This window comes from Phyllostomus discolor, chromosome 8, assembly GCF_004126475.2.
Source record: "Phyllostomus discolor isolate MPI-MPIP mPhyDis1 chromosome 8, mPhyDis1.pri.v3, whole genome shotgun sequence".
Lineage (NCBI taxonomy): Eukaryota > Metazoa > Chordata > Mammalia > Chiroptera > Phyllostomidae > Phyllostomus > Phyllostomus discolor.
Genome location: NC_040910.2, coordinates 61,354,677 through 61,374,930, shown reverse-complemented (window position 1 = coordinate 61,374,930; position 20,254 = coordinate 61,354,677). Strand labels below are relative to the sequence as shown.

The window sequence follows — 20,254 nt, the reverse complement described above, 5'->3', positions numbered from 1 at the left end:
CATTGGACCTCCTAAATCTCTCCCGAGGTAACTTCTCCCAGCCCTGTCATTGCCACGGGTGTCTACACCAGAGTTTCCCAGCTGACACTGCAGTAGCCTCTGCTCTGATCCCCCTGCCTCCTGCATGCACTTAGCTTTGTGGTCAGAGTGACCTTTTCAAAATACAATCTGAGCAGGTTGCCCCACCCCACTGAAAAAACCTTTGAAGGCTCTTCATGTCTTTTGGAAGGAAATCTTGCATAGTCTGCAAAGCCTTAGCCAGTCCACCTCTGCCAGCCTCCAGTCTCCAGTCTTGTCACTAGTTATGTCCACCCCTAGTTCCTGTGCGTGCTGTTTCCTCCTCTCATCACCTAGTTGATTCCCACTTAGAGGTTTTGTCCTGGTTTATAGTTTAACTGTGAGCTACTCCCAGTGCCTACATAGTAGATGCTTAATAGGTAATGAATAAGTAGATAAATCCTTCCTCTATGGCTCCAGCCAATTATGCCCCCACACACCTATCCAGACATCCTCTCCCAAGTCTAGTGCTCCCCTTCCCCAGTATCCCCCAAACACCAGCAATTCCCATCAACATTCTTTTATTCATGTGACAAGTATTTTTCAAGTGCTACTTTGTGTTAGGCATTGTCCTAGGCTCTGGGCGATATACTAGGGAACAAACACAATTTTCTCTGGAATGTCCATTCCCCTCCACTCCACCTATTCCTAGCAAACTACTCATCCTTCCAAACTGAACAGCAAAATCCTATTCTCTGGGAAGCTCTTTCCCAGACTCCTCCCTCCCCAGCCCCTGCCATGAAATGTCTCTCTCCACTATACCACTGCTGAACCTTGTGTGGCCCATCCAGGGATGGGGGTCAGATTGGGGCTACCCAAAGAGTATGGAGAGGGGACATGGGCCTGCAGGGAGAGGTAAGGACAGATGTCTCTGCTACAAGTTCTGTTCATGGGCAGTGAGTCAGGCACAACTAGGCCTCCAACTCCTGCCCCCTCTCTCAGACTTGTTTTCCAGCCACCCAGCAACTACATGGAGGAATGGGTGCTAGGTGCACCTTTGATTTGCACAGGAATGACCAAGGGTCATGAATCCAATCTGAACGGCAGTGCAGCAGGCACCCAAGTAGGACAGGTGAGGAGCTGAGATGGGGAACAAATTTGAACATCAGATCCATCAAACCAAAGGCAAATTCCAATTCATCCAGGTGTGTGGCTTCCCTGCCACAGGTGGGAGTTGGGCAGGGCCTGCAGCGTGTACGTGGCGGGAGGCCCCATGGGGCAGACTTTGGAAGTTCCTCCTGCTATCTGACCTAAGATTGCATATTTTGACTCCATCCCAACTCTAGATGGGTCTTGGGTTCCTGGGGGCTTGGGTCATTCCTCCTGCCACCTCTTGGTCACCTCCAAGGTTTTGGCCCTTATAGGGGTCACTGGCCCAGAGAGACCCAGTGACTCCCCTGGGGCCACAAAGCAAGCCTTCTGGCCGAAGGCAGCTGCAGGGCTGGGGGCCAGGTCAGAGCAGTGTGATCTCACTTGGGGGCAGTGTGAGCTGCTTCTCCCTGGCACTGAGCAGGTTCTCCACGTGCACAGCCACCACTCGACACAGCTCCAGGCCCTGCAGCAGAGACAGCAGAGAGCCCACATTTGGCAAGGGGCTGGTGAGATATGGAGGCCAGCCTCCCCAGCCCCCTAGGGCCTTGGGAAGAGCATGAGAAGCTGGAAGGAGGACTGCTGGGCTGACAGAAGGGGAAAGCAAGCAGGAGAGCAAGAGTACCTGCCAGCCTTGCTGTGTGTGATCTGTGTAAGCTGGGGTCTGCTGCTTCTCCCTGAGCCTCAGGCCTCATCTGTGGGGTCTCAGTTTACCAGGGCCTGTGCCATAGCACTGTGATGAGGATTCCTTGGGGTTTTATTTTATGTAAATCCTTTAAGATTTTAAAAAAATATTAATCCAGTCCATAAGTGGTAAGTTTCTAACTATGTGTGGGCACAGTTACCTCCTGGCACCCACAGCCCAGAATAAGGGATGACCCAGCTTCAGGGCTACCAAGGTGGGGGATGGGAGCAGCAAGGAACAATGGAAAATCCATCTGTGAGCATAGTTCTCGGGCCACAGCCAACTGGAATCCTCCTGGTAATGCCCCTGGCCAGCAAGAGCTGCTCAGAGAGGGCAGAACGGAGGAGGGCAACACTATGTAGTGGCAACTGTGTGCCAGGTGTTGTCCTGAGTACTACCCCTGCCAGTCCCCACAGTGTCCCTATGGGGACACTCTTTTTTTTTTTGGGGGGGGGGGGACACTCTTAGATCCCATTCCACTGGTGACGAAGCTGAGGCCAGAGCCATGAAGCCATTTACCCCAGACCTCACAGCAGGTAGGTGGTACAGATTTGAACCCAGGTGGGAGGAGGCCCAAGGCTGCACTCTGAACTGCTTTCTGCTGAGGTGAGCTGGGCCTGTCCCACCCTAGGGGCCCCTTCAGCTAATGGGCAGAGAGAACCTCCCTCCCACGCACTTCTGCCCACTTGCTGCAGCGCTCCAGACCTCCCTGGGGTTATTGCCCCACCTGACTGGGGTGGGGATTGAGGCCCAGGGAGAAGCAGGATTGCTCGAGGTACCCTCACACAGCCTGTCAGAGGTAGGCAGGATAAGGACCCAGGTCTGTTGACTGTGTCAGTGCTGCACTCAGACGTTACTACCCCCTGGAAGCCTTCTCCATGACTTCCCAGGTAGCTCAAGTGCACCCTCTCGGCACTGGTCTTCCTGGTTTATCTGAGAAATTCTTTGATATCCATTCCTCCCACGAGACTTAGGGCTCAGTGAGAGCCGGGCCCAAGGGGGTTTCAGTCACTTCAGTATCCCTGCTCAGAGCCTGCTCGGTAGTTATGAATGACACTCAAATGAATGAACGTGTCCCCTGACCAACACACACACATGCAAGAGGCAGAGGTGGCAACATAAGGAGGTGGGGGGGGGGGGGGGGGTGCAAGGAAGTGGGGAAGCCAAAAAGGCCCCTTCAGTTCACCCATCCACTCATTGAGCATCTACTGTGCTGGGCCTAATGTTACAGATAATAAGAGGGACACAGCCCTGCCCTTGTGCGGCTGACCTTCTGGTGGGGGAGACAGACAATAAGTAAATAACTACGTGATTTGCAAGCCATAGTGAAGGCTACCAAGGCAGGAAGAGAGGATTACCAGGGAAAAGGTGCAGGGAAGCCTTCTAGAAGGAGGGGATGTTTGTGATGAAACTAGAACAAAGGGAGAGAGAGAGCCCTGTGATTACTGGGTGGGGTGGTGTGAGGCAAGCATTCCAGGTAGAGGGGACAGTGAGTACAAAGGTTCTGGGCAGGAAGGGGAGGGCGATCTTGTCATCAGGGAGCTGGAAGAGGCCAGGGTAGCTGGGGTGAGGGGTGAGAGCAGAGGGCCACAGAGATCTTGAGAGGAGGGGGCAGGGATAGGGAGGGCTGCTGGGAGGGTTGGAAAGTAAGGTAGCAAGGCCTGCTGATCTCCAAGGGAGATGCTGAGGGGGTCAGGGCAGGAGACAAGAATATGGGGGCTGTCACAGCAAATAGTTTTTGAAGCCGCGGTGCTAGAGGGGGTGCTGGGGGAAAGGCCCAGATTCAGCAACATTTAGAGGCAGTCCAGGGAGGAGGTGCCAGGAAAAAACCCAAGAAGCAGGTGGTCAGCAGGTCTGAGGGAGGAGGTTCCCTGTGGTGGGAGCTTTGAGAGGAGGGCCTGGGGAAGCAGACTGGGCCAGAGTGTAAGGCCAGAGTTGTGGCCTCTGCAGGGACAGAACTGGGAAACAGTAGGAAGCAGGTGGGGTGTGTGTGGTGGGGGGAGGGGGTCCTGAGTTAGTTGCAGCATCTCTGAGAGGTTCTGTCCTGGCCTGTCCCTCAGAGTCAGAGCCGCAGCAATGGGAGCCCCTCTCTCTTGCTGTGGGAAATCAGCTCCTTCCAGGAAGGCCCTGGCAGGAGGGGGTGGTCCTGGGCAACCCACCCCAATTCTGCTCCATCTGTAAGTCTGAATCCTCTTTCAGTGGGGTGAGAACTCTGGTCCTGCTCCCTCACCCCCACAGGGAGCTGTAACACTTAGACAGGAGCCCAGCGGTCAGTCATGCCTTTTAAGGAACAGCCACAGTTGCTGCAACTATGAGAAGGGACAGGGCAGGGGGCCTGTTTCCCTGTATGTCACATGGGGGGCCCACTGTCCCTACCCTCAATCCCAGGCCCCATAATCTACCTCTAAGCCCTAGCCCAGGTGAGTGTCCTCAAACTCTGTGTTGGTGCTTGTTCACCCACCTTCTAGTGCCCTCAGGAGATAGAAAGCCCCAAGTTCTTAGCTTGGCATTCAAGGAGCTTCATGATGTCTCTTGCCCTAGCTGTGTTTCCCAGTTCCCTAGCAAACTACTCACCATTCTGCAAACAACCTGGACCTTTTCCCATGATGCCACCAACCAGACTTTGCTGAGAGACCACTCTAATAACTTTCAGCCTGTGCAGAGTTGGGTTCATTTGTCCCCTACCCTGGGCAGGGTGTTTCCTGTGGCCCAGCCAGGAGCTGACCTATCTTGGAGCCAGACCCGAAAAAGCCTAGTGAGTGAAATAAGGGAGCAAGGGGCTGGGAGACAAGGCCTGGGTGCTGAGGCAGGGCCCACCTGCTCCAGCTGCAGCTGCATGGTGCACTGGGTGGCCACATCCCCCAGCACGATCTCCACGTAGGGGTAGCTGGAGCTGGCTGTGGGCCGTTGGGTCCATGTGGACTGAATCTCCTTCAGGGGGAACTTCACCATCAGCTCCTGGGGGGAGGGGCAGACACACTTATGTGTGGGACAGTCTTACACACCCTGATCCCTCCCCTGCAGACCAGATCAATAGGAGGCAGGACAGCCCCCGGCGAGTACCAGATTCCCAGTGACTTGGAGAAAGTCATCGTTTTACCTCTCTGGATCTCACCTGTAAAGCTGATTCAACACACACTTGTGCACACATCTGCAACGTTCCAGGCACTCCTCTAAATGCTGGGGATGCAGAGGCGCTGTGGGTGTTGGTAGTGCCCTGACCTTCACATCAAAGCTGCTTATTCACACCTGCACCCCTTTGGGGCTTGCTTTTTAGCTCCAGGAGCAAGTTCAGAGCACATGCAGGGAAAACTAGAGCTTTGAGAGTTAATTCCTGGATTAGTGACAGATGGGGATATAGTGGCTAGACACTAGGACAGAGGGTGTCCTCTGTGGGGTGCATTCCATGCCGTCTCCCAGGGCACCAGCTGGACTAGTGCCACAGCAGCAACTTGTTTGCTAGCATGCCCTGCCCAGGGTATGCAAGATTCTCTCCTGATTTTCCTTCCTCACACCAGGGCTTCTTCTCAAAATCCCCTCCCAGTAAACCATTTGCCCCGTTCTCATGTCCAGGCCCACTTCTGGAAGAACTTAAAGGCGGGCAACAGGTCCTATTTATTGTGGACTTGTGTGGCCCCAGACCCATATGTCAAAGCCCTAAACCCCCACACCTCAAGAATGTGACTGTGTTTGGAGATAGGCCCTCTAAAGATGAGGCCATTCGAGTGGGCCCTAATGCAATCTGACTTGTGTCCTTATGAGAAGAGGAAATGTGAACAAAACAAAGACACCAGGAATGTGTGTGCAGAGAGAGCAGGTCACAGGAGCACACAGAGAAGATGGCTTATACAAGCCAAGGACAGGGGCCTCAGAGGAAACCAGGCACTGGATCTTGTACTTCCAGCCTCCAGAACTGTGAGACAGTTCCAACTGCCAAATCAATTCCAACCAATTGCCAAAGGCCCCAGTCTGCAGTACTTTGTTATGGCTGCCCCAGGTGATTAAGACACTAGTTGAGTGTTTAGCATGTGTTGTACCTACATGACAGCCCCATTGGGTGGGTTCTATAATCCCCACATTCCAGATGAGGAAATGAGGCTCAGAGAAGCATCTGAGACATGCCCGAGGTCACCAGGTGTAAATGGGTAGGCTTCCACCACTGGAGATCTCAGCCCCTTGAGGGGTAGGGCTCAAAGAAGAGGAGGTGAGCACCAAGCAGACTGGGGCCACTCACGTGGGTCTCGATGCTGAGGAAGTTGAGGCCATTCTGGTTGACAGCAAGGATGCTGGGGGCTGGCACAGCAAGGTTGCTGCAGCTCTGGACGAAGAAGAAGGAGGAGCCAAACATGGGTGAGGCGCTGAGGAGGCCTGGAGTGGGAGAGGCACACTCAGCGTGAGAGGCTCATCAGTGACAGCCAGGGCCCTTAACTGCATGTCCTCCTGCAGTGCTCATCTTCCCTGCTGCGACCAGCTGCAGTCCTCTGTCCCTCAAGCCTCTCACCTTGGCCTCCCAGCCTTCTACCCCCCACTCCCATACCTGCAGCTCTTCTCCCTGGCTGCCAGCCCTCTCTGCTGAGGCCCTACCCAGAGTCTGGAGAGTGCCTTGGTGAGAAAGGTGTTCTTTCCAGGTAGCCCAGCTTAACTAACACTGAAAATGGTGCCTCCATCTCCACCCTCCACGGCCCCCTCCTCAGCAAAGCCCCCCAGGGACACCTCTCCCAGCCCTGGACTCTTACCCAGAAACTGGGCACGGGCCTGGTGGGGGCTGAGTGCTTGCGTCTGCTGCCGGTGCTGGCTGACCAAGTTGAGCCAGGCTGAGCCAGCCATGGTGTGGTAAAGCTGGGCTGGGACATACTCCTGGACCTCCCGTCTGGATGTGGAAGGCAAAGCAGTCCTGAGTACCTGCTACCACAAGTGCTCTGCACACACAGTCTCATTCAGTCCTCACTGCAGGCAGTGTGCAAAACAGATTTGATTCTTCCCTGGAAGGCTAACCACTGGGGAGTGCAGGTTGGTTGAGGGTGGATATAAAGTGCTTGCATGGTACCCTGGCACATAGCAGGTGTTCAGTAGCTGCTGGCCAGAACCACTAGGCTTCCTGTTCGAAGATGAGGGAACTGAGGCTCTGAGAAGTTCACTGACTAGTCCAAGGTCACACAGTAATCATGTGTAAGTCTGAGTCAGGGCTGAGACTTGAATCCAAGGTGGGTTCTTCCTTTTCAGTGCCTACTCACAAGGAGAAGCCCAGGTCAGAGGGGTGAGAAGCACAGGGTGGAGTGGCAGGGGTGGAAAGACCCAGGTGGGCAAAGCCACTGACAGCATTGGTCAGACTATGGGGCAGAAGAGTGCTGGGGCCTCTCCTTGCAGGGCCATCAGCCTCCCATCCCCACTCCAGTCCTTCTGATATGCTAGCTTCCTCAGAGCAGCTCCTTTTCCTTGGGACATCCAGAAAATTCCAACAACAGTCCCAGCCAGTCCCACCTACCCTGAGCTACATACTGGGAAAGGGCTGGCAGAAAATCAGGGGCACCCCCTCCCCCAAGGGACACCTCCCCTACCCCGGCACATCTTTCCTTCTTTGCACTGCTGGGGTAAGAGACTGGCATCTGGACCCAGCCTCCCCACATTTGCATCTTGGTCCTCCCCGCACCTATTAGCTGGGTAAACTTCGGTAAGCCATGTGACCTTTCTGGGCCTCAGTTGCCTTATCTGTATAAGGGGAAAATAAAGTGCAATTGGGAAGATTAGCTGAGAACATGCATACAGAGGGTGCCTTGTAAAAAGTAAGAACTCAGCGATTATTTTTACCCAGGATTGAGTGAGCCCTTACTGCACTAGGATGTACACTGTACCTACATTATCTTACTATTATTCACATCAGGGGCTTTTTCCAGGTGTGGCTGAGGGCCAGGGAGGTCAAAGACACTTCCATAATAACACTAAGATGTCATTTGCTTTCCCCCTCTTTCTCTCTCACAAGTGCACAGTGGAGCTGGCCTGGGGCTGCATTACATAAGACCACAGCAGGCTGACTGCAGAAGCAGATGTGAGAACACAGCTGTCTGCTGGTGAGCCAGATGATAAAGCCATTTAGATAATGTAAAACAGTGCCACTCTTCTCACTAAATTTTTTTTCAAAATACAGTTTTTGTTTGTAGGTTATTTGTATTAACATGTAATGTTAGTTTATATTATTTTATTGTAATTATTCCTTATACATTATTATATTAGTTATTTATATTAACATGTAATATTAAATTATATGTTAATATAATGTGTAATATAAAATTACATGTTAATATAATATGCAATATAACATGTCCTTAGTTTTAAATTAATTAATAAATCGATATTTTAAATTGTTTCTCAGTTTTCATTTTGAATATGGTAAATACATCAATAGATACATCCCACATAAACAAAAGCTCTTTGGGGTCGGTCCTATTGTTAGAGAGTAAAAGGTCCTGAGACCAAGTCTAAGAAGGACTGATTTGTCACCTCTTTGAGGACATCAGGTAACAGGCTGTCTAGCACTCAAGACTTAGAGTGCTTGAGGAATGTCCTATTTATTGTTGGACACAACACCGTGGTGAACATTTCTTTGGCCAAATATTTATGCATGGCCATGTCCTGAAAGCCTTTTTATCATTAAATGTGCTCTGAGCCACTAATACCAGCTAGGAGCAGCCTGTTGTGGGAGGAGGAGGGTTCCCAGCTCACAGGGCAAGCTGCAGGATGTCAGTCAGCCCCAGGGCCAGGTCAGCTCCTCCCCAGACGGCCTGCTAGGGCAAGCGGGACAGGGCCCTCCCCCCACCCCCATCTGGTACGTCAGGTCTGAGGAACCTCAGGGGTGGGGGCTGACAGGTGGGCAGGCGCTCACACACTGGGCGGGTAGGCGTGGTCCTTGGCCCGGTGCTGCAGTGAAGCCAGCTTAGATGCTTGCTGCAGCTGTTGTTCACTGGGCCGGCAGGCTGGTGCGCTGCTGAAGAGGCCCTTCAGGTAGTCCGGCAGCACCTGTGGGGGCACACTCCATGAGGGACTGCAGGCAGGCATGCACTGGGGCATGGGTCACAGGGGCTGGAGGAGTCACCACAGCGACTGGGGGACGTGGGCTCCTACATCACAGTGTGTAGGTATCTGCTGGGATGGGGTTACCGAAAACTGGACCTGCTTGAGTCACTAAAACAGAGTCATGGGCTGCACCCCCAGACTGGTTCACTAGATCTGGGGCAAGGCTTGAGGATTAGCATTTTAACAAGTTTCCAAGGAATGCTGCTGGCCTATAGGCCACACCTAGAGAAATACTGCAGTGGACTGCTTGTGGGATAGTTGGCAATAGCGACACCATGTGGCCACAAAAGCCAAGGGACGTTATTTTGTACTTGGAATCGAAGAAGCTTTGGCAATGGTTCCACAAAACGCACTGCCTGTCCAAGCACTTCCACAAATGTTAGCATAGGAGGGAAGAAACAGACTCTGTAAACACCAGGATCCTGACTTAGAGGCCCAGGTGTCAAAGGGGAATAACACAAAGACAAAAATAACAGTGTTAGCCAAGGCCTGTCCAGGCCTTTGAGAGAGGGCCAGGCCATGTGCTCCCAGGAAGAGAAAGTCAGGAGAAGAGGAAAAGTCACAGAGCCACCTGGGAGAGGTACTTTTTAGGTAGTCTTGCTGGGGAGGGCTTAGAAAGGCAGGGACATAGGCCAGGCAGGCCAGGCAGAGTGACAGCACCTGCACAGGTCTGAGAACTAAGTGGTGGGGGGTCATGTCATTTGGCTGCCCCCCAAGGAGACTATGCAGGGGAGCAGGGGCACCAGTGCTAGAAACATCAGCAGGGACCATCTGCATCATGAAGGCCTCAAACACTAGGCTGTGCAGCTTGACCTCACAGTCTTGGGGGTAGGCTGGAAGGGGCCAGAGTGTCAGAGTGGCCCACGCCTGCTGACCTGGTTATAGTGCATGGTCACATATAGCTCGTTCTCAAACTTGAGTGGCCGATCCCAGAGCACGCGCCGGAACCAGAGCATGTAGCCGCCGTCCAGCTGCTCCATCTCTGAGGCCACATCCAGGATGTAGGTGCAGCGGCTGAGTGGGCATACATGCTGGCCTGTGGAGAACCAGAGGCAGCTGGGTGGGAGCATGCATATGGCTGAGTGTGGCCTCGTGTGCCTCTGCAGAGCGAGTGTACACACTCAACCTGCCACCATGCGAGCATCACCTCCGATAAGCCCCCTCCCTGCTTTGGGACATGGTGTCCTCAGCCCAGGAGAGCATGTTATGGAACAGGGTGCCCTGGGTTTGGGCACTGTTGATGACTGCAGATGTGAATGCCTCCCATTCCAAGCTCTAGCCCCCCAGATGTAGGCAAATGTTTTGAGTTATGCTCAGAGAAAGCACGGTTTGTTTTCAGCAATGGATAGGAACAGGGAGAAGTGTGCAGGCCTCAGATGTGAGACCCAGTGGGTGCCTTTCAGCAGAACTCCTTCAGGAGAGACCCCTGCTGGACTCCTGAGTGGGCAGGGGGTCAGGAGGACTGGGATCTAGCACTGAGTGGGTCTGAATCTGCAGGAGAGGCTTAAGTTTTTATTTTCTGCACTGACATTTCTGCTCCTCATCCTGTACCTTCAGTAAAATTTTACCAAAGCCAGGTGGGGGGGCTCTTGAGCCAGACTGCCTGGGTTCCCATCCCAACTTTGTGATCTTAGGTGAGTCCCTTAACCTCCACAGCAAGCTGATGAATGGCCCTTCCCGGAAGACCTCCGTGTGCTCACCCCCGGAACCTGTGAACACATCACCCTCATGGCAAAAGGGACTTTGCAAAAGTGACTAAGTTAAGGGTCTTGGGTTATTGTAGGCCATCCAAGTAGGTCCAATGGAATCTTAAGGGACCTTGTAAGAAAGAGAGCGGAGGGGAGAGAGACAGATGATAAAGATGGAGGAAGGGCCGTGGGCCAGGGAATGGGGGTGGTCTCTACAAGCTGGAAAAGGCAAGAGGCCAGTTTTTCCCCCGGAGCCGCCCAAAGGGACCAACCCCAATGACACGGATTTCAGGACTTCTGGCCTCCAGGACTGAAAGATGATAAACAAGTGTTATTTTAAGCCCCCAGGTATGTGCTGGTTTGTTACAGCAGCACTAGGAAAGCACCACACCCTCCGTAGGCCTTGGTTTCTCCATCTATCAATGGGGATGACAACAGTCCCCATTGCATAGGGTTGTTGTGGGGGTTAAAGGAGATGATAGAACTAAACACTTCGAACTGTGCTTGAGATGTAGTATCTGCTCCATAAATGGCAGTTATTAGGGTTGTTTCATCATAGCCTTCTCCTCCTGACATGTCTTGGCTGGACTCTGGGCAAGTGGGGCTGAGGACAGACACATGATTCAGGGACGAAGAGGCAGTGGGGGAACTGGTTGGGGGTGGGTGGAGCCAACAAGACCACGGTCTAGAGTCAGTGAACAGCAGATGGAAGGGGCTTTGGGCCACATGAGAAGGACCCAGTGAAACCAAGGGAGGAGCTCTCTGGCCAACATTAAGGCGCAAGTGGCAGGAAAAATGCTTGTGTCTGTGAGTTCCAGAAGTTGGAACCTGGGAAGGGAAAGCACCCTAGGATGGGAGCCCCTTGAAGGCAGGGCCCACTGAGCAGACCCCGAGGGGCACAGGGAGGAGTCAGAGAGTGCCCTGTCCTCCATGAACTCCCTGTGGGGGAGACGAGGCACACTTGCACACAGAGCAGAGAGGGACAGACAGAGGGCTAGGGGGCTCGGTGCCCAGAAATGGCCTATCCTCATGGGGGGTGGGGGGCTTCTGGCAGAAAGTGGCACCTGGCCCAGACCCCGCAGGCCATGTGGTAGGCATGAGCGCAGCATGCTCAGTCCTCCTGGCCACTCACCTTGGTTGGTGACAAGAAAGATGACATACTCTTCAAAGGCCTCAGGGCGTGTCAGAGCCATCTCAGCACAAATCTCCTTCACCACATCCAGGGCCACCTGGGACGGGGCAGTGAGGCTGTGCCAGCGGAGCTGATCTCTGTCCCCCAGCCCACCCCAGGCAGGAGACCACGGGCAGAGTTTCTTGGGGCCTCTGCACATGGGCGAGGGCCCTCTAAGGTCCCTGAGAATTCGCCTTCCTCAGTAAGGGAGGACAGCTTTTTGAGTCTGAGAGGGGCAAGTTTGTCCCTGATTTGCAGTCTGACCCTGAGCTGGAAGCTCCACCTCCCCAAGGCTCAGTCTGCTCCCCTGAGAAGGAAGTTCCACCTTGTGGGGCTGTGTGAGAGCCTGGGAGGGCTCAGTGCCCTTGGAGGCCCACTCTGGAGACTGGGGTGTCCCTGCCTCTCCAGCAGCCACCTCCTAGAGCTATTCCCTCACTTACGGTGCATGTTTTGATTTTCAGATGGCGTTCGAGGCCCCCAGGGAGGAAAAAGAGTTGCCTCTTGGAGGTACGGCCCGCCTGTGAGAAGACAAGACAGGCTGGGCCTAGGGATCTGGGCCAGTATTGTGCCCTGCCATGGGAGTCCCTAAGCCAAGAGGCTTGGGGAAAGTGCAGGCAGGAGCACCTGTGCACCTGCATGGGACAGGCACCTCTACATGCACCTGAACACACAACAGGGTCTCACACTCACCCCAACCCCCATCCCTCTGCGCACTCACCAGCAAGGCCCGAAGCTCCATGCTGCTAGGGAGCTCCAGGCGGCCACCAAAGCACAAGGTTTTCTGCAGGTTCCGCTCACAGGCCTTGGCAATTCCTACAAAGACAGAGTCGCCCAAGGTCAAGGGCTGCAGTGTGAGTGCTGGATTTGAATCCACATCTTACATGGTTCAGGCCTTCTGTTTAGGTCACGGTGCCCTTGGCTACCTATGAGTCCTGGAAATAGTTCCAGCCCCTTGAGCTGTTGACTGGGGGTCTGGCCCCCAGTAGACTGCATGACTGTGATGTATCTCTGCCCCTGCCAGCCAGGACACTGCCCTCCCACTGCCAGGGTCCCAGTGCAAAGGTCCCTTCATCTGCTCTCCAGTTCCCTGAGTGGGCAGGGTTCTCTCGCCCTGCTCTGGGGAGGGCCAAACCCAGACTCCTAAGGCATGCTCAGTGGCCCTGGAGGCTCTGAGGGCACTTCCTCAGAGCTGGGCCCATTCCACTGAGCCTGGGAGTGTTTGTCAATCAAATCAAAGAGGAGGGTTTAGAGACAGAGAGAGAGAGAGTCCCCCCATCTCTTTTGCGGCTGCTGTGGTGACCACAGGGGCCCTGGCCTTTCTGAAGTGGACCAAGGCTGAGACCCTGCCACCAGCTTCCGGCCACCCCTGACTGGGCCCACTTACGGCCCTTGTGGGCTTCAAAGACCAGAGAAGTGGGGTCTCACCCTGGTACTCCAGGCCTGGCCTTCTCCTTCTCTCCTTCCATATGCCATGCTTGCCTACCTCCAGGCCTTTGCTCCCGAGTGCCACTCAGCCCATGAAGAAATCCCTGCCCAGAGCAACAGCTCCTCTAGGAACACACCACCCTCCCCACGGATCAGACAGCCCATCGCATTGGCCCTGTGGGCCCTCCACAGATGTTTAGTAAGCGATGCCTGAGCACCCTCCTGCTGGCTGCTGGTGTAGGAGGGTCCACTTGCTGTTGGCCCCTCACCCTGGAACGGCAAGCCTGGGGTCTGGCTCACGTCTTGGAGGAAGTGAAGGAGGTGTGGCTGGAGGACCTCAGAGCAGCCATGGTAGGCAGCTACAATGTACAGCAGCCTCCAGCCTCGCTGGCAGCTGTCCCTGTGAGAACGCAAACATAGGACCATATCACGGGTGGCCACAGCCATGTCAGGAATCTCCTGGGCTTGGGGCTGGAGGTCTCTGGTTTTCAGGCAGCTTCTGTGTTATGAGGATGTTCCTCGCTGCCTGATGGAATCAGAGCTGGTGGTTCCAAAGCCACGTAGAAGGTGTGTTCTGCTTGGGAAGCCAAGGTGGAAGACAGGGAAGGAAGGAGATGTGGCCCCTGACATGCACAAAGAAACACCTTCCCTGGTTGAATCTCTCTGGGCAGGCCTCTGGTGAGGGTCCTTGAAGGAGGGCAAGAGGGAACCTGCCAGGGCTGTGCAGAGGGAATGGCAGGTTAAGGCCTGGGGTCGGGGTGGGGGAAAGGGGCATGGCTGAGTGGCTCTAAAATTCCCAGGTGGATGGAGAACAAGTGGAGGCAGAAGCAGGGATGGGGACAGGACCATGGGACCAGTGGTAACAAGAGCAGCACACACTTTGGGCACTTGTTACGTGCTGCTGCTGTATGAACCCAGTTTACCTTCACACTCACACAGCCCTGGCATGAGGGCTTCACCTGTGGGACCTCTCCTGTCTGAGGGCAGCACCCAGTTCCCTTAGACAAACACCCCCCATCCCTAAGTCCGTGTGGTGTGGAGATGGGCGTGAGGACCAGGTCCGGCCACATGATTTTAATTACTGCATTTTGGTGTATATAATGCATACCCACATTTTTGGCCCAAACTTTCAGGGAAAAACAATTTTAATTTTTAAAATATTTATTTATATTTAGAAATAAAACCAATGATTATATTCTAGGGTATCATTTTGCATACAGATATTGTATTAGTTTTTAGAGTTACACTTTTAACACATGAGCATAAATAAAAGAATTAGTCCTGGCAGGTATGGCTCAGTGGACTGAGTGCTGGCCTGTGAATCAAAGGTCGCCAGTTCAATTCCCAGTCAGGCCACATACCGGGGTTGTGGGCCAGGTCCCCAGTTGGGGGGCATGTGAGAGGCAACCGATCAACACATTGGTGTTTCTTTCACTCTCTTTCTCCCTCTCTTCACTTCTCTCTAAAAAAAAAAATCTAAAAAAATACGAAAATTAAAATTAAAAACACTTATACAGATACAGAATTAGAACTACCCATGTATAATGTACATCCTTATTTTTTCCCCTCAAAAATTTGGGCAAAAAAGTGCACATTATGCATGGCAAAGTACAGTAATTTTTTTTTTAGAAAGATGAGAAGAGAAGGAGAAAGAGGGAGAGAAACATTGATGTGAGAGAGAAACATCAATTGGATGCCTTTCACATGCCCCCGACCAGGTACTGAACCTACAACCAGGCTAGGTATGTGCCCTGACTGGGAATCAAATTGGTGACATTTTGCTTTGTGGTATAACACCCAACCAGCTGAGTCACACTGGTCAGGGCAGGTCTGGCCAAATTAGAGTTTAGCTTCTATCTGGTTATGGTGATTGGTTTGGGGACAGGAATGTGACCTAGATCCATGCAATCACAACCATTGTGGTTGGTTTAGGGACGGACACATGTGTGACCAAGTCAGGCCAACAACACAGGGTTTGGGAATTGTTGATGAAAATATTGGGTCAACCTTGCTTTCCCTGGGATCGCTGAGCTGGGAAATGTCTTTCCAATCTACGGGAGATGTTGCTCGGGAATGATATCAACACAGTGGAAAACAGGGCCAGGACAGAGACAGAGCCTGCTTCCTGATAACACCTGGGTCTAGCTTTGTCTGAAGTCACATATTGGACTTTCCAGTTACTGGACCCTCTATTGCTTAAATCAGCTCTAACTAATCACATGTGAGTCCAAGAACCTGGCTTCGCACACGATCATTGCCATTTTGCAGAGAGAGAAAACTGAAGCTCCAAGAGCAGGAGTGGCTTGTCTTGGACCAAGCCATTCCAAACACATGTGCTTCACCTACCAAGTGAAGAAGAGGACTGGGGAGGGGATCCACAGAGGGACAGGCCTGGGAAGTGGAGGCTGAACTGCCCCTCCTGGACATGGACACAGCGGAGGAGGGGTAGACGGAGGTGAATGCCCAGCTCACTCACTGCTTGGTGCTGGTGTTGTTTGTGATCTGCTTCACCACTTGGCAGTAACATTCGTCCTGCATGACCTCGTGGTCCCTGCACAGCTATAGGAGGACAGGCCAGTTCACGTGCCATACGTCAGGCACATAAGAACACAGTGGGCACTCGGAGGTCCACCTGGTATTCCTTCTCTAGGCCCCTCCCCACCAGTGGGATGCACTCCACTTTGGGCCACTCAGGAAGCTGCCCACCCCATGGTCCTGCAACTCTGACTGGCACATGGGGAAACTGAGCCACAGAACAGGAAAGAGAGCCTGTGGCAAAGTGGGCTGGACTGACCTGCAGGAGGGTGCAAAGCACATCCAGTTCGTTCTGGCCCTTCAGTGGGGCGTCTCCCATGAACCGCATGACAGCTGCAGGAAATACCTACCCCATTCAGGCCACCAGACCCCCAGCTGCCCACCCACCTCAGGGGACCCCAGGGTTAGGCCCCTCTCTGAGAGGCTGTGGCCAGGGGCAGCTGGGGGCTTCTCTTCTCTTAAAGGAGCCCCATGTCTGAGTTGGGGAGGGGGAGCGTGTGAGGCACAGAGGAGTGCTGACAAGCAGGGGCCGGACGGACAGTGTGTATCCCACACACTGGAGCCCCTGCCGCAGCCCCACCAGCACACCTAGGAACATGTCTGTGGCCATCTTGTTGAGGCTGCTGTCACTGAGCTCGATGAGGGATTCCTGGAGCGGGGTCTGCGAGGGGAGGAGCTGTGTCATTATGAGGGAGGGGCATGTCTGAACAGGAGTGCCGTATACTGGGCCCTGTCTCATGACAGGAGGATGCAATCCAGGAAAAGGGAGCCAGGCAACACTGGGGACAGATGCCGCTCTCAGGCACTCAGGGTGCTGAGGGTGCGGTCTCTCTGGGGACAAGGCTGTTTACCCCAGTGGCCTGTACCACCATTTTACAGATAAGAAAACTGAGGCCTGGGGCTGGGCACCTTGGTGAAGCAAAGCATGTCCTCCAAGGTTCTGGACTCCCGGCCCTCCTTGGATTTCAGCCTGAGGCCATCCCTACAACAGGAAGTAGATGTGCAGAACACTGGCCTCCTCTGAGCCTGTGGCCACATGATTTTCCCTTTTCCCACGTGGGAATATTCCTGACCCAATGTCAGCTGACCAGATGGGAGGGCTCCCGGAACCCCAGGCTGCAGGTAGGTCTCACAGCTGGGTGGCTTTTCCTCCCCTCACCAGAAGTGGGGCCTCTCCCCAGGACAGCTGCAAGAAGCCCACAGGACCTCCTCAGGGTGGGGGTGGGGGGTGGGGGGTGGGGTTGCCACTCACTGGGGCTTCCTCCGAGGGTCTCGGAAATACTTCTGGGCAAACTCCAGCATTGTGCATGGTGGGAGAGCCAGGCCATCCTCCCCATGGTCAACTGAGCCAGACCTGGTCAGGGAGCCCTGCAGGAGGGCAGGGGCTAGGAGGGCCTGTCCTCCACCTGGCCACCTCCTGCACCCCAGTCAAAGCCGACTCAACACAGCCCCAGCTGAAAGTGCTCAGACATCTCGGGCTGCTCCTCCCGCCACTGCCTTGCGCTCTCCACCCAGCCACACCCACCATGCCCAGCTGACCCCAGCCCCTGACCCCACCACTCAACCCAACTTCGCCCAGGGTTGGTGGCTCCAGCTACCTGATTGGGCTGATCTGGCACCTTACAACTTAGCATTACCTCACTCCACCTTTGCCCTACTCACCTGGCCCCATCCTGCCACATGGGTCCAGTCACAACCTTTCTGCTGACTTCACTCTTCTCTAGCCCTTTTGGCCACACCTCCAACCACCTCTGGTCACATCTCACAGGCCACATGCCTGACCATCCCTATCAGACGCACCCCATCCCAGGACTGGCCAACGCCACAGGCAGACCTTGTTCCCATCTACCTCCAGTAAGGATGAGCCCCTGCTGTCTCCACCCAGGTGGCCTGGCCCCATGCGTCTCACCTCTCTCCTGCGGCCCACCTCCCAGGCAGCAGCTGTGCAGGCCACGGAAGCAGCCACGGCAGCAGCAAGACGCCGGCTGGGCTCTGCAGGCAGCTGCAGGAAGTCGGGGGCAGCCACGGGCTGCACCAGCTCAGAAGGGAAGCGTCCCATGCGCCCATGGATGGTCCCGAACCTCCAGCCTAGGGGAGGGGAAGGAGTCTGAGGCATACAGGAGGGTCTCCGGTTTCTTCTTGGGACTTAGGGATCCTCAAGCAGTCTGGCCACTCCCTAAAGTGAAGTGGGGAGGCCTACCTTGGAACCCCTTTACATATGAGGAGGCTGTGGGCTCAGGGAAGAGTAGGCAAGCCCTCAATGGGAAGTGCAGCAGCACTTTGGCACGGACATGGAAACACTAATGTCCACAGAGACCCTTCAGCCAGATATTCAGGCAGATGGCTGGCTGGCTGCCCAGCCACTAGAAGCCACCTTAGGAGACCTGGCCAAGCCAGACCCCTCTGGGGCCTGAGAAATGCCCATCCTGCTTATGCAGTGTGAGTACATGAGGCAAGGTAAGTGCTGTTGAAGGGTTCCAGGTTTTGGAGCACGGGAGGCTAGGATACCTACCGAAGTCAGGGCCTCTGCGCTGTAGCTCCTCCAGGTACACGACCTTCTTGCGGACAACACAGCCGGCACTGTAGCCTGTGGCCCAGGCTCATGTCAGCCACTGCCAGGGAGGCCCCTTGCTTAGCCTCCTCCTCTCATACCCACCCCATCCTGAGGCACTGACCCATTCGAGGTGGTTCTAGGGGCTGCAGGTGGATGATGTCGCCCTTGTGGAAGGCCAGCAGCGATGGGTCCTCGGGTAGGAAGTTCCTCACAGCAACCACATAGTCCGAGTCCTGGGTCAGCCAGGAGCAGGGCCAGGCACTACAGTGCCTCCCTGCTCCTCCCAGAGTCCGGGGGCCATTCCCTTGCCCCCACGGGCATTCCTCCCCAATCCATCAGAGAACATTTTCTAGGTGAAGGAAGGCAGGGCATTTCAGGTAGAAGGGACGACCTTGCAGAGGGTCAGAGGTCTGAGCCTGATGCATGTCAGAGTCCTTGTGTGTGCCTGACCCCCCTCCCCAAAGCTTCTGCACTGAGGCCAGGTGCTGGGCCTGAGGCAGAGATGACCTGTTCTTGGCCCAGGGGGCTGCCCTGCCTGGAGGGAGAGTGGAGGGTGGACAGCTACTGCAGTGCACAGTGGGGGGCAGTACGGTCACTGCAGGAGGGTGAGGAGCATAACTGCAGCAGAGCTCAGAGGAGATTCCATGACACCCTTGCCGAGAGCGCTAGCAAAGGGTTTGGAAGGAGCTGGCAAAGGTGAAAGGGCATCCCAGGTGGAAAGCATGTCCTGAGCACAGGCCTGAAGGCCTACAAAGGTCTATGGACACAGCCACTGACACACACACACACACACACACACACACACACACTTCCCAGACAGGCGTGGCTGAGATGTAGCCAGGGCAGGAGAGCCCTCGGCTGCTGCAGGGGGATCATCTGTGAGACCCTGACCTTCTTCAGCTCCAGGATGAAGTCGTCTACCAGGGTCTTGACCTGGTGAGCTCGGGCCGAGAAGAGGATGACCTTCTCACTGGCTAAGTTGAACTCTAGCATGTTCTGGGAGGGGATGGTCACAAACAGGATGTCCGCAAAGCTAGAGGGTGAGACGGCAGCATGAAGGCAGGAGCCTGTGACCAGAGGGATGCCCTGGACTCCACCCATCTGGCTCCTCTGCCCCTCCTCTGTCCCACTGCTGAACCCAGCCCCACCTCAGCCCCCCACGCAAGCACCCCTGGCACCCTAGGAACTCCGCAGCCTCCCCTTTTTGATCACTCTGTGGCTCCACCTCATCGCCTACTGCCCTTCGCACCAACAACATCCCAGGCCCTCCCCACTCTCTGCTATTTGTTTATTTATCTGCCCTGTGACCCAGTCTCCCAGGATTTGCCTATACAAATCTATATTTGAGGCCCTGGCTGGGTAGATCATTTGGTTAGAGTGTCATCCTGATACACCAAGGTTGCAGGTTCAATCTCTAGTCAGGGCACAGACAAGAATCAACCAATGAATGTGTAAATAAGTGGAACAACAAGTTGATGTTTCTCTCTCCTTTCCTCCCTCTCTCTTAAAAATAAAAAGAGGAAAAAACCCCTGCCAAATCTGTCTTTCACTCACTGACCAAATTCAAAGTGAGCCAGCCTCTGTTCCCATCCCATGCTGTAAAGGATGAAGGCACTGCTGGCAGGCAGTGGCCTTGGGACTTGGACGGCCTCATGGTCTCACACTGAAGCACCCTTCCCTTTCTTGCTGCACCGGAACATGGCTGCTGACCACCCAGTTGTCCCCCTGCAGTGAGCTGTGTGAGGGTGGGGCTGGTCTGCAGGCAAGCCAGCAGAGTGGGCTCCAAGCTCATTTACTTCCTAGCTGTGTGACCCAAGAGAAGCCCCTTCTCTCCCTGAGCCTGTTTCCCCATCTCAAAAATCGACCAGATTAAAAGGCTCGACACGGAGCCTGCCTGGCACATTGTAGGTGCTTGGTAGTTTAGCTGTGAAAGGGCCAGTGAGAAAAGGCTGAAGTCAGTCCCTGCCCCAGTGTCCAGC

General features: G+C 54.4%; 1 protein-coding gene and 1 long non-coding RNA gene across 2 annotated transcripts in view; one reads left to right on the top strand and one right to left on the bottom strand.

Moving 5' to 3' along the window:
* Positions 1 to 576: 576 nt before the first annotated feature.
* Positions 577 to 20,254, bottom strand: part of MYO15A (myosin XVA) — a 52,244-nt gene continuing 32,566 nt past the window's right edge. Inside the window, exons 47-65 of the mRNA XM_028534378.2 lie at positions 19,167 to 19,308; positions 18,397 to 18,508; positions 18,234 to 18,308; positions 17,631 to 17,809; positions 16,974 to 17,089; positions 16,631 to 16,703; positions 16,310 to 16,382; positions 15,981 to 16,054; positions 15,663 to 15,745; positions 13,456 to 13,586; positions 12,480 to 12,574; positions 12,202 to 12,279; positions 11,723 to 11,819; positions 9,778 to 9,938; positions 8,712 to 8,845; positions 6,568 to 6,701; positions 6,066 to 6,199; positions 4,649 to 4,789; positions 577 to 1,612 (exon numbers count right to left, since the gene is read on the bottom strand). Of these exons, the coding sequence (XP_028390179.1) occupies positions 1,511 to 1,612; positions 4,649 to 4,789; positions 6,066 to 6,199; positions 6,568 to 6,701; positions 8,712 to 8,845; positions 9,778 to 9,938; positions 11,723 to 11,819; positions 12,202 to 12,279; positions 12,480 to 12,574; positions 13,456 to 13,586; positions 15,663 to 15,745; positions 15,981 to 16,054; positions 16,310 to 16,382; positions 16,631 to 16,703; positions 16,974 to 17,089; positions 17,631 to 17,809; positions 18,234 to 18,308; positions 18,397 to 18,508; positions 19,167 to 19,308 (2,134 nt within the window). The 3' untranslated portion in view covers positions 577 to 1,510. The remainder of the gene's footprint in view (positions 1,613 to 4,648; positions 4,790 to 6,065; positions 6,200 to 6,567; positions 6,702 to 8,711; positions 8,846 to 9,777; positions 9,939 to 11,722; positions 11,820 to 12,201; positions 12,280 to 12,479; positions 12,575 to 13,455; positions 13,587 to 15,662; positions 15,746 to 15,980; positions 16,055 to 16,309; positions 16,383 to 16,630; positions 16,704 to 16,973; positions 17,090 to 17,630; positions 17,810 to 18,233; positions 18,309 to 18,396; positions 18,509 to 19,166; positions 19,309 to 20,254) is intronic.
* LOC118502067 lies at positions 1,123 to 7,985 on the top strand. Its single transcript, XR_004904742.1, has 2 exons — positions 1,123 to 1,202; positions 7,812 to 7,985. It is a non-coding gene; the product is annotated as an uncharacterized LOC118502067 (long non-coding RNA).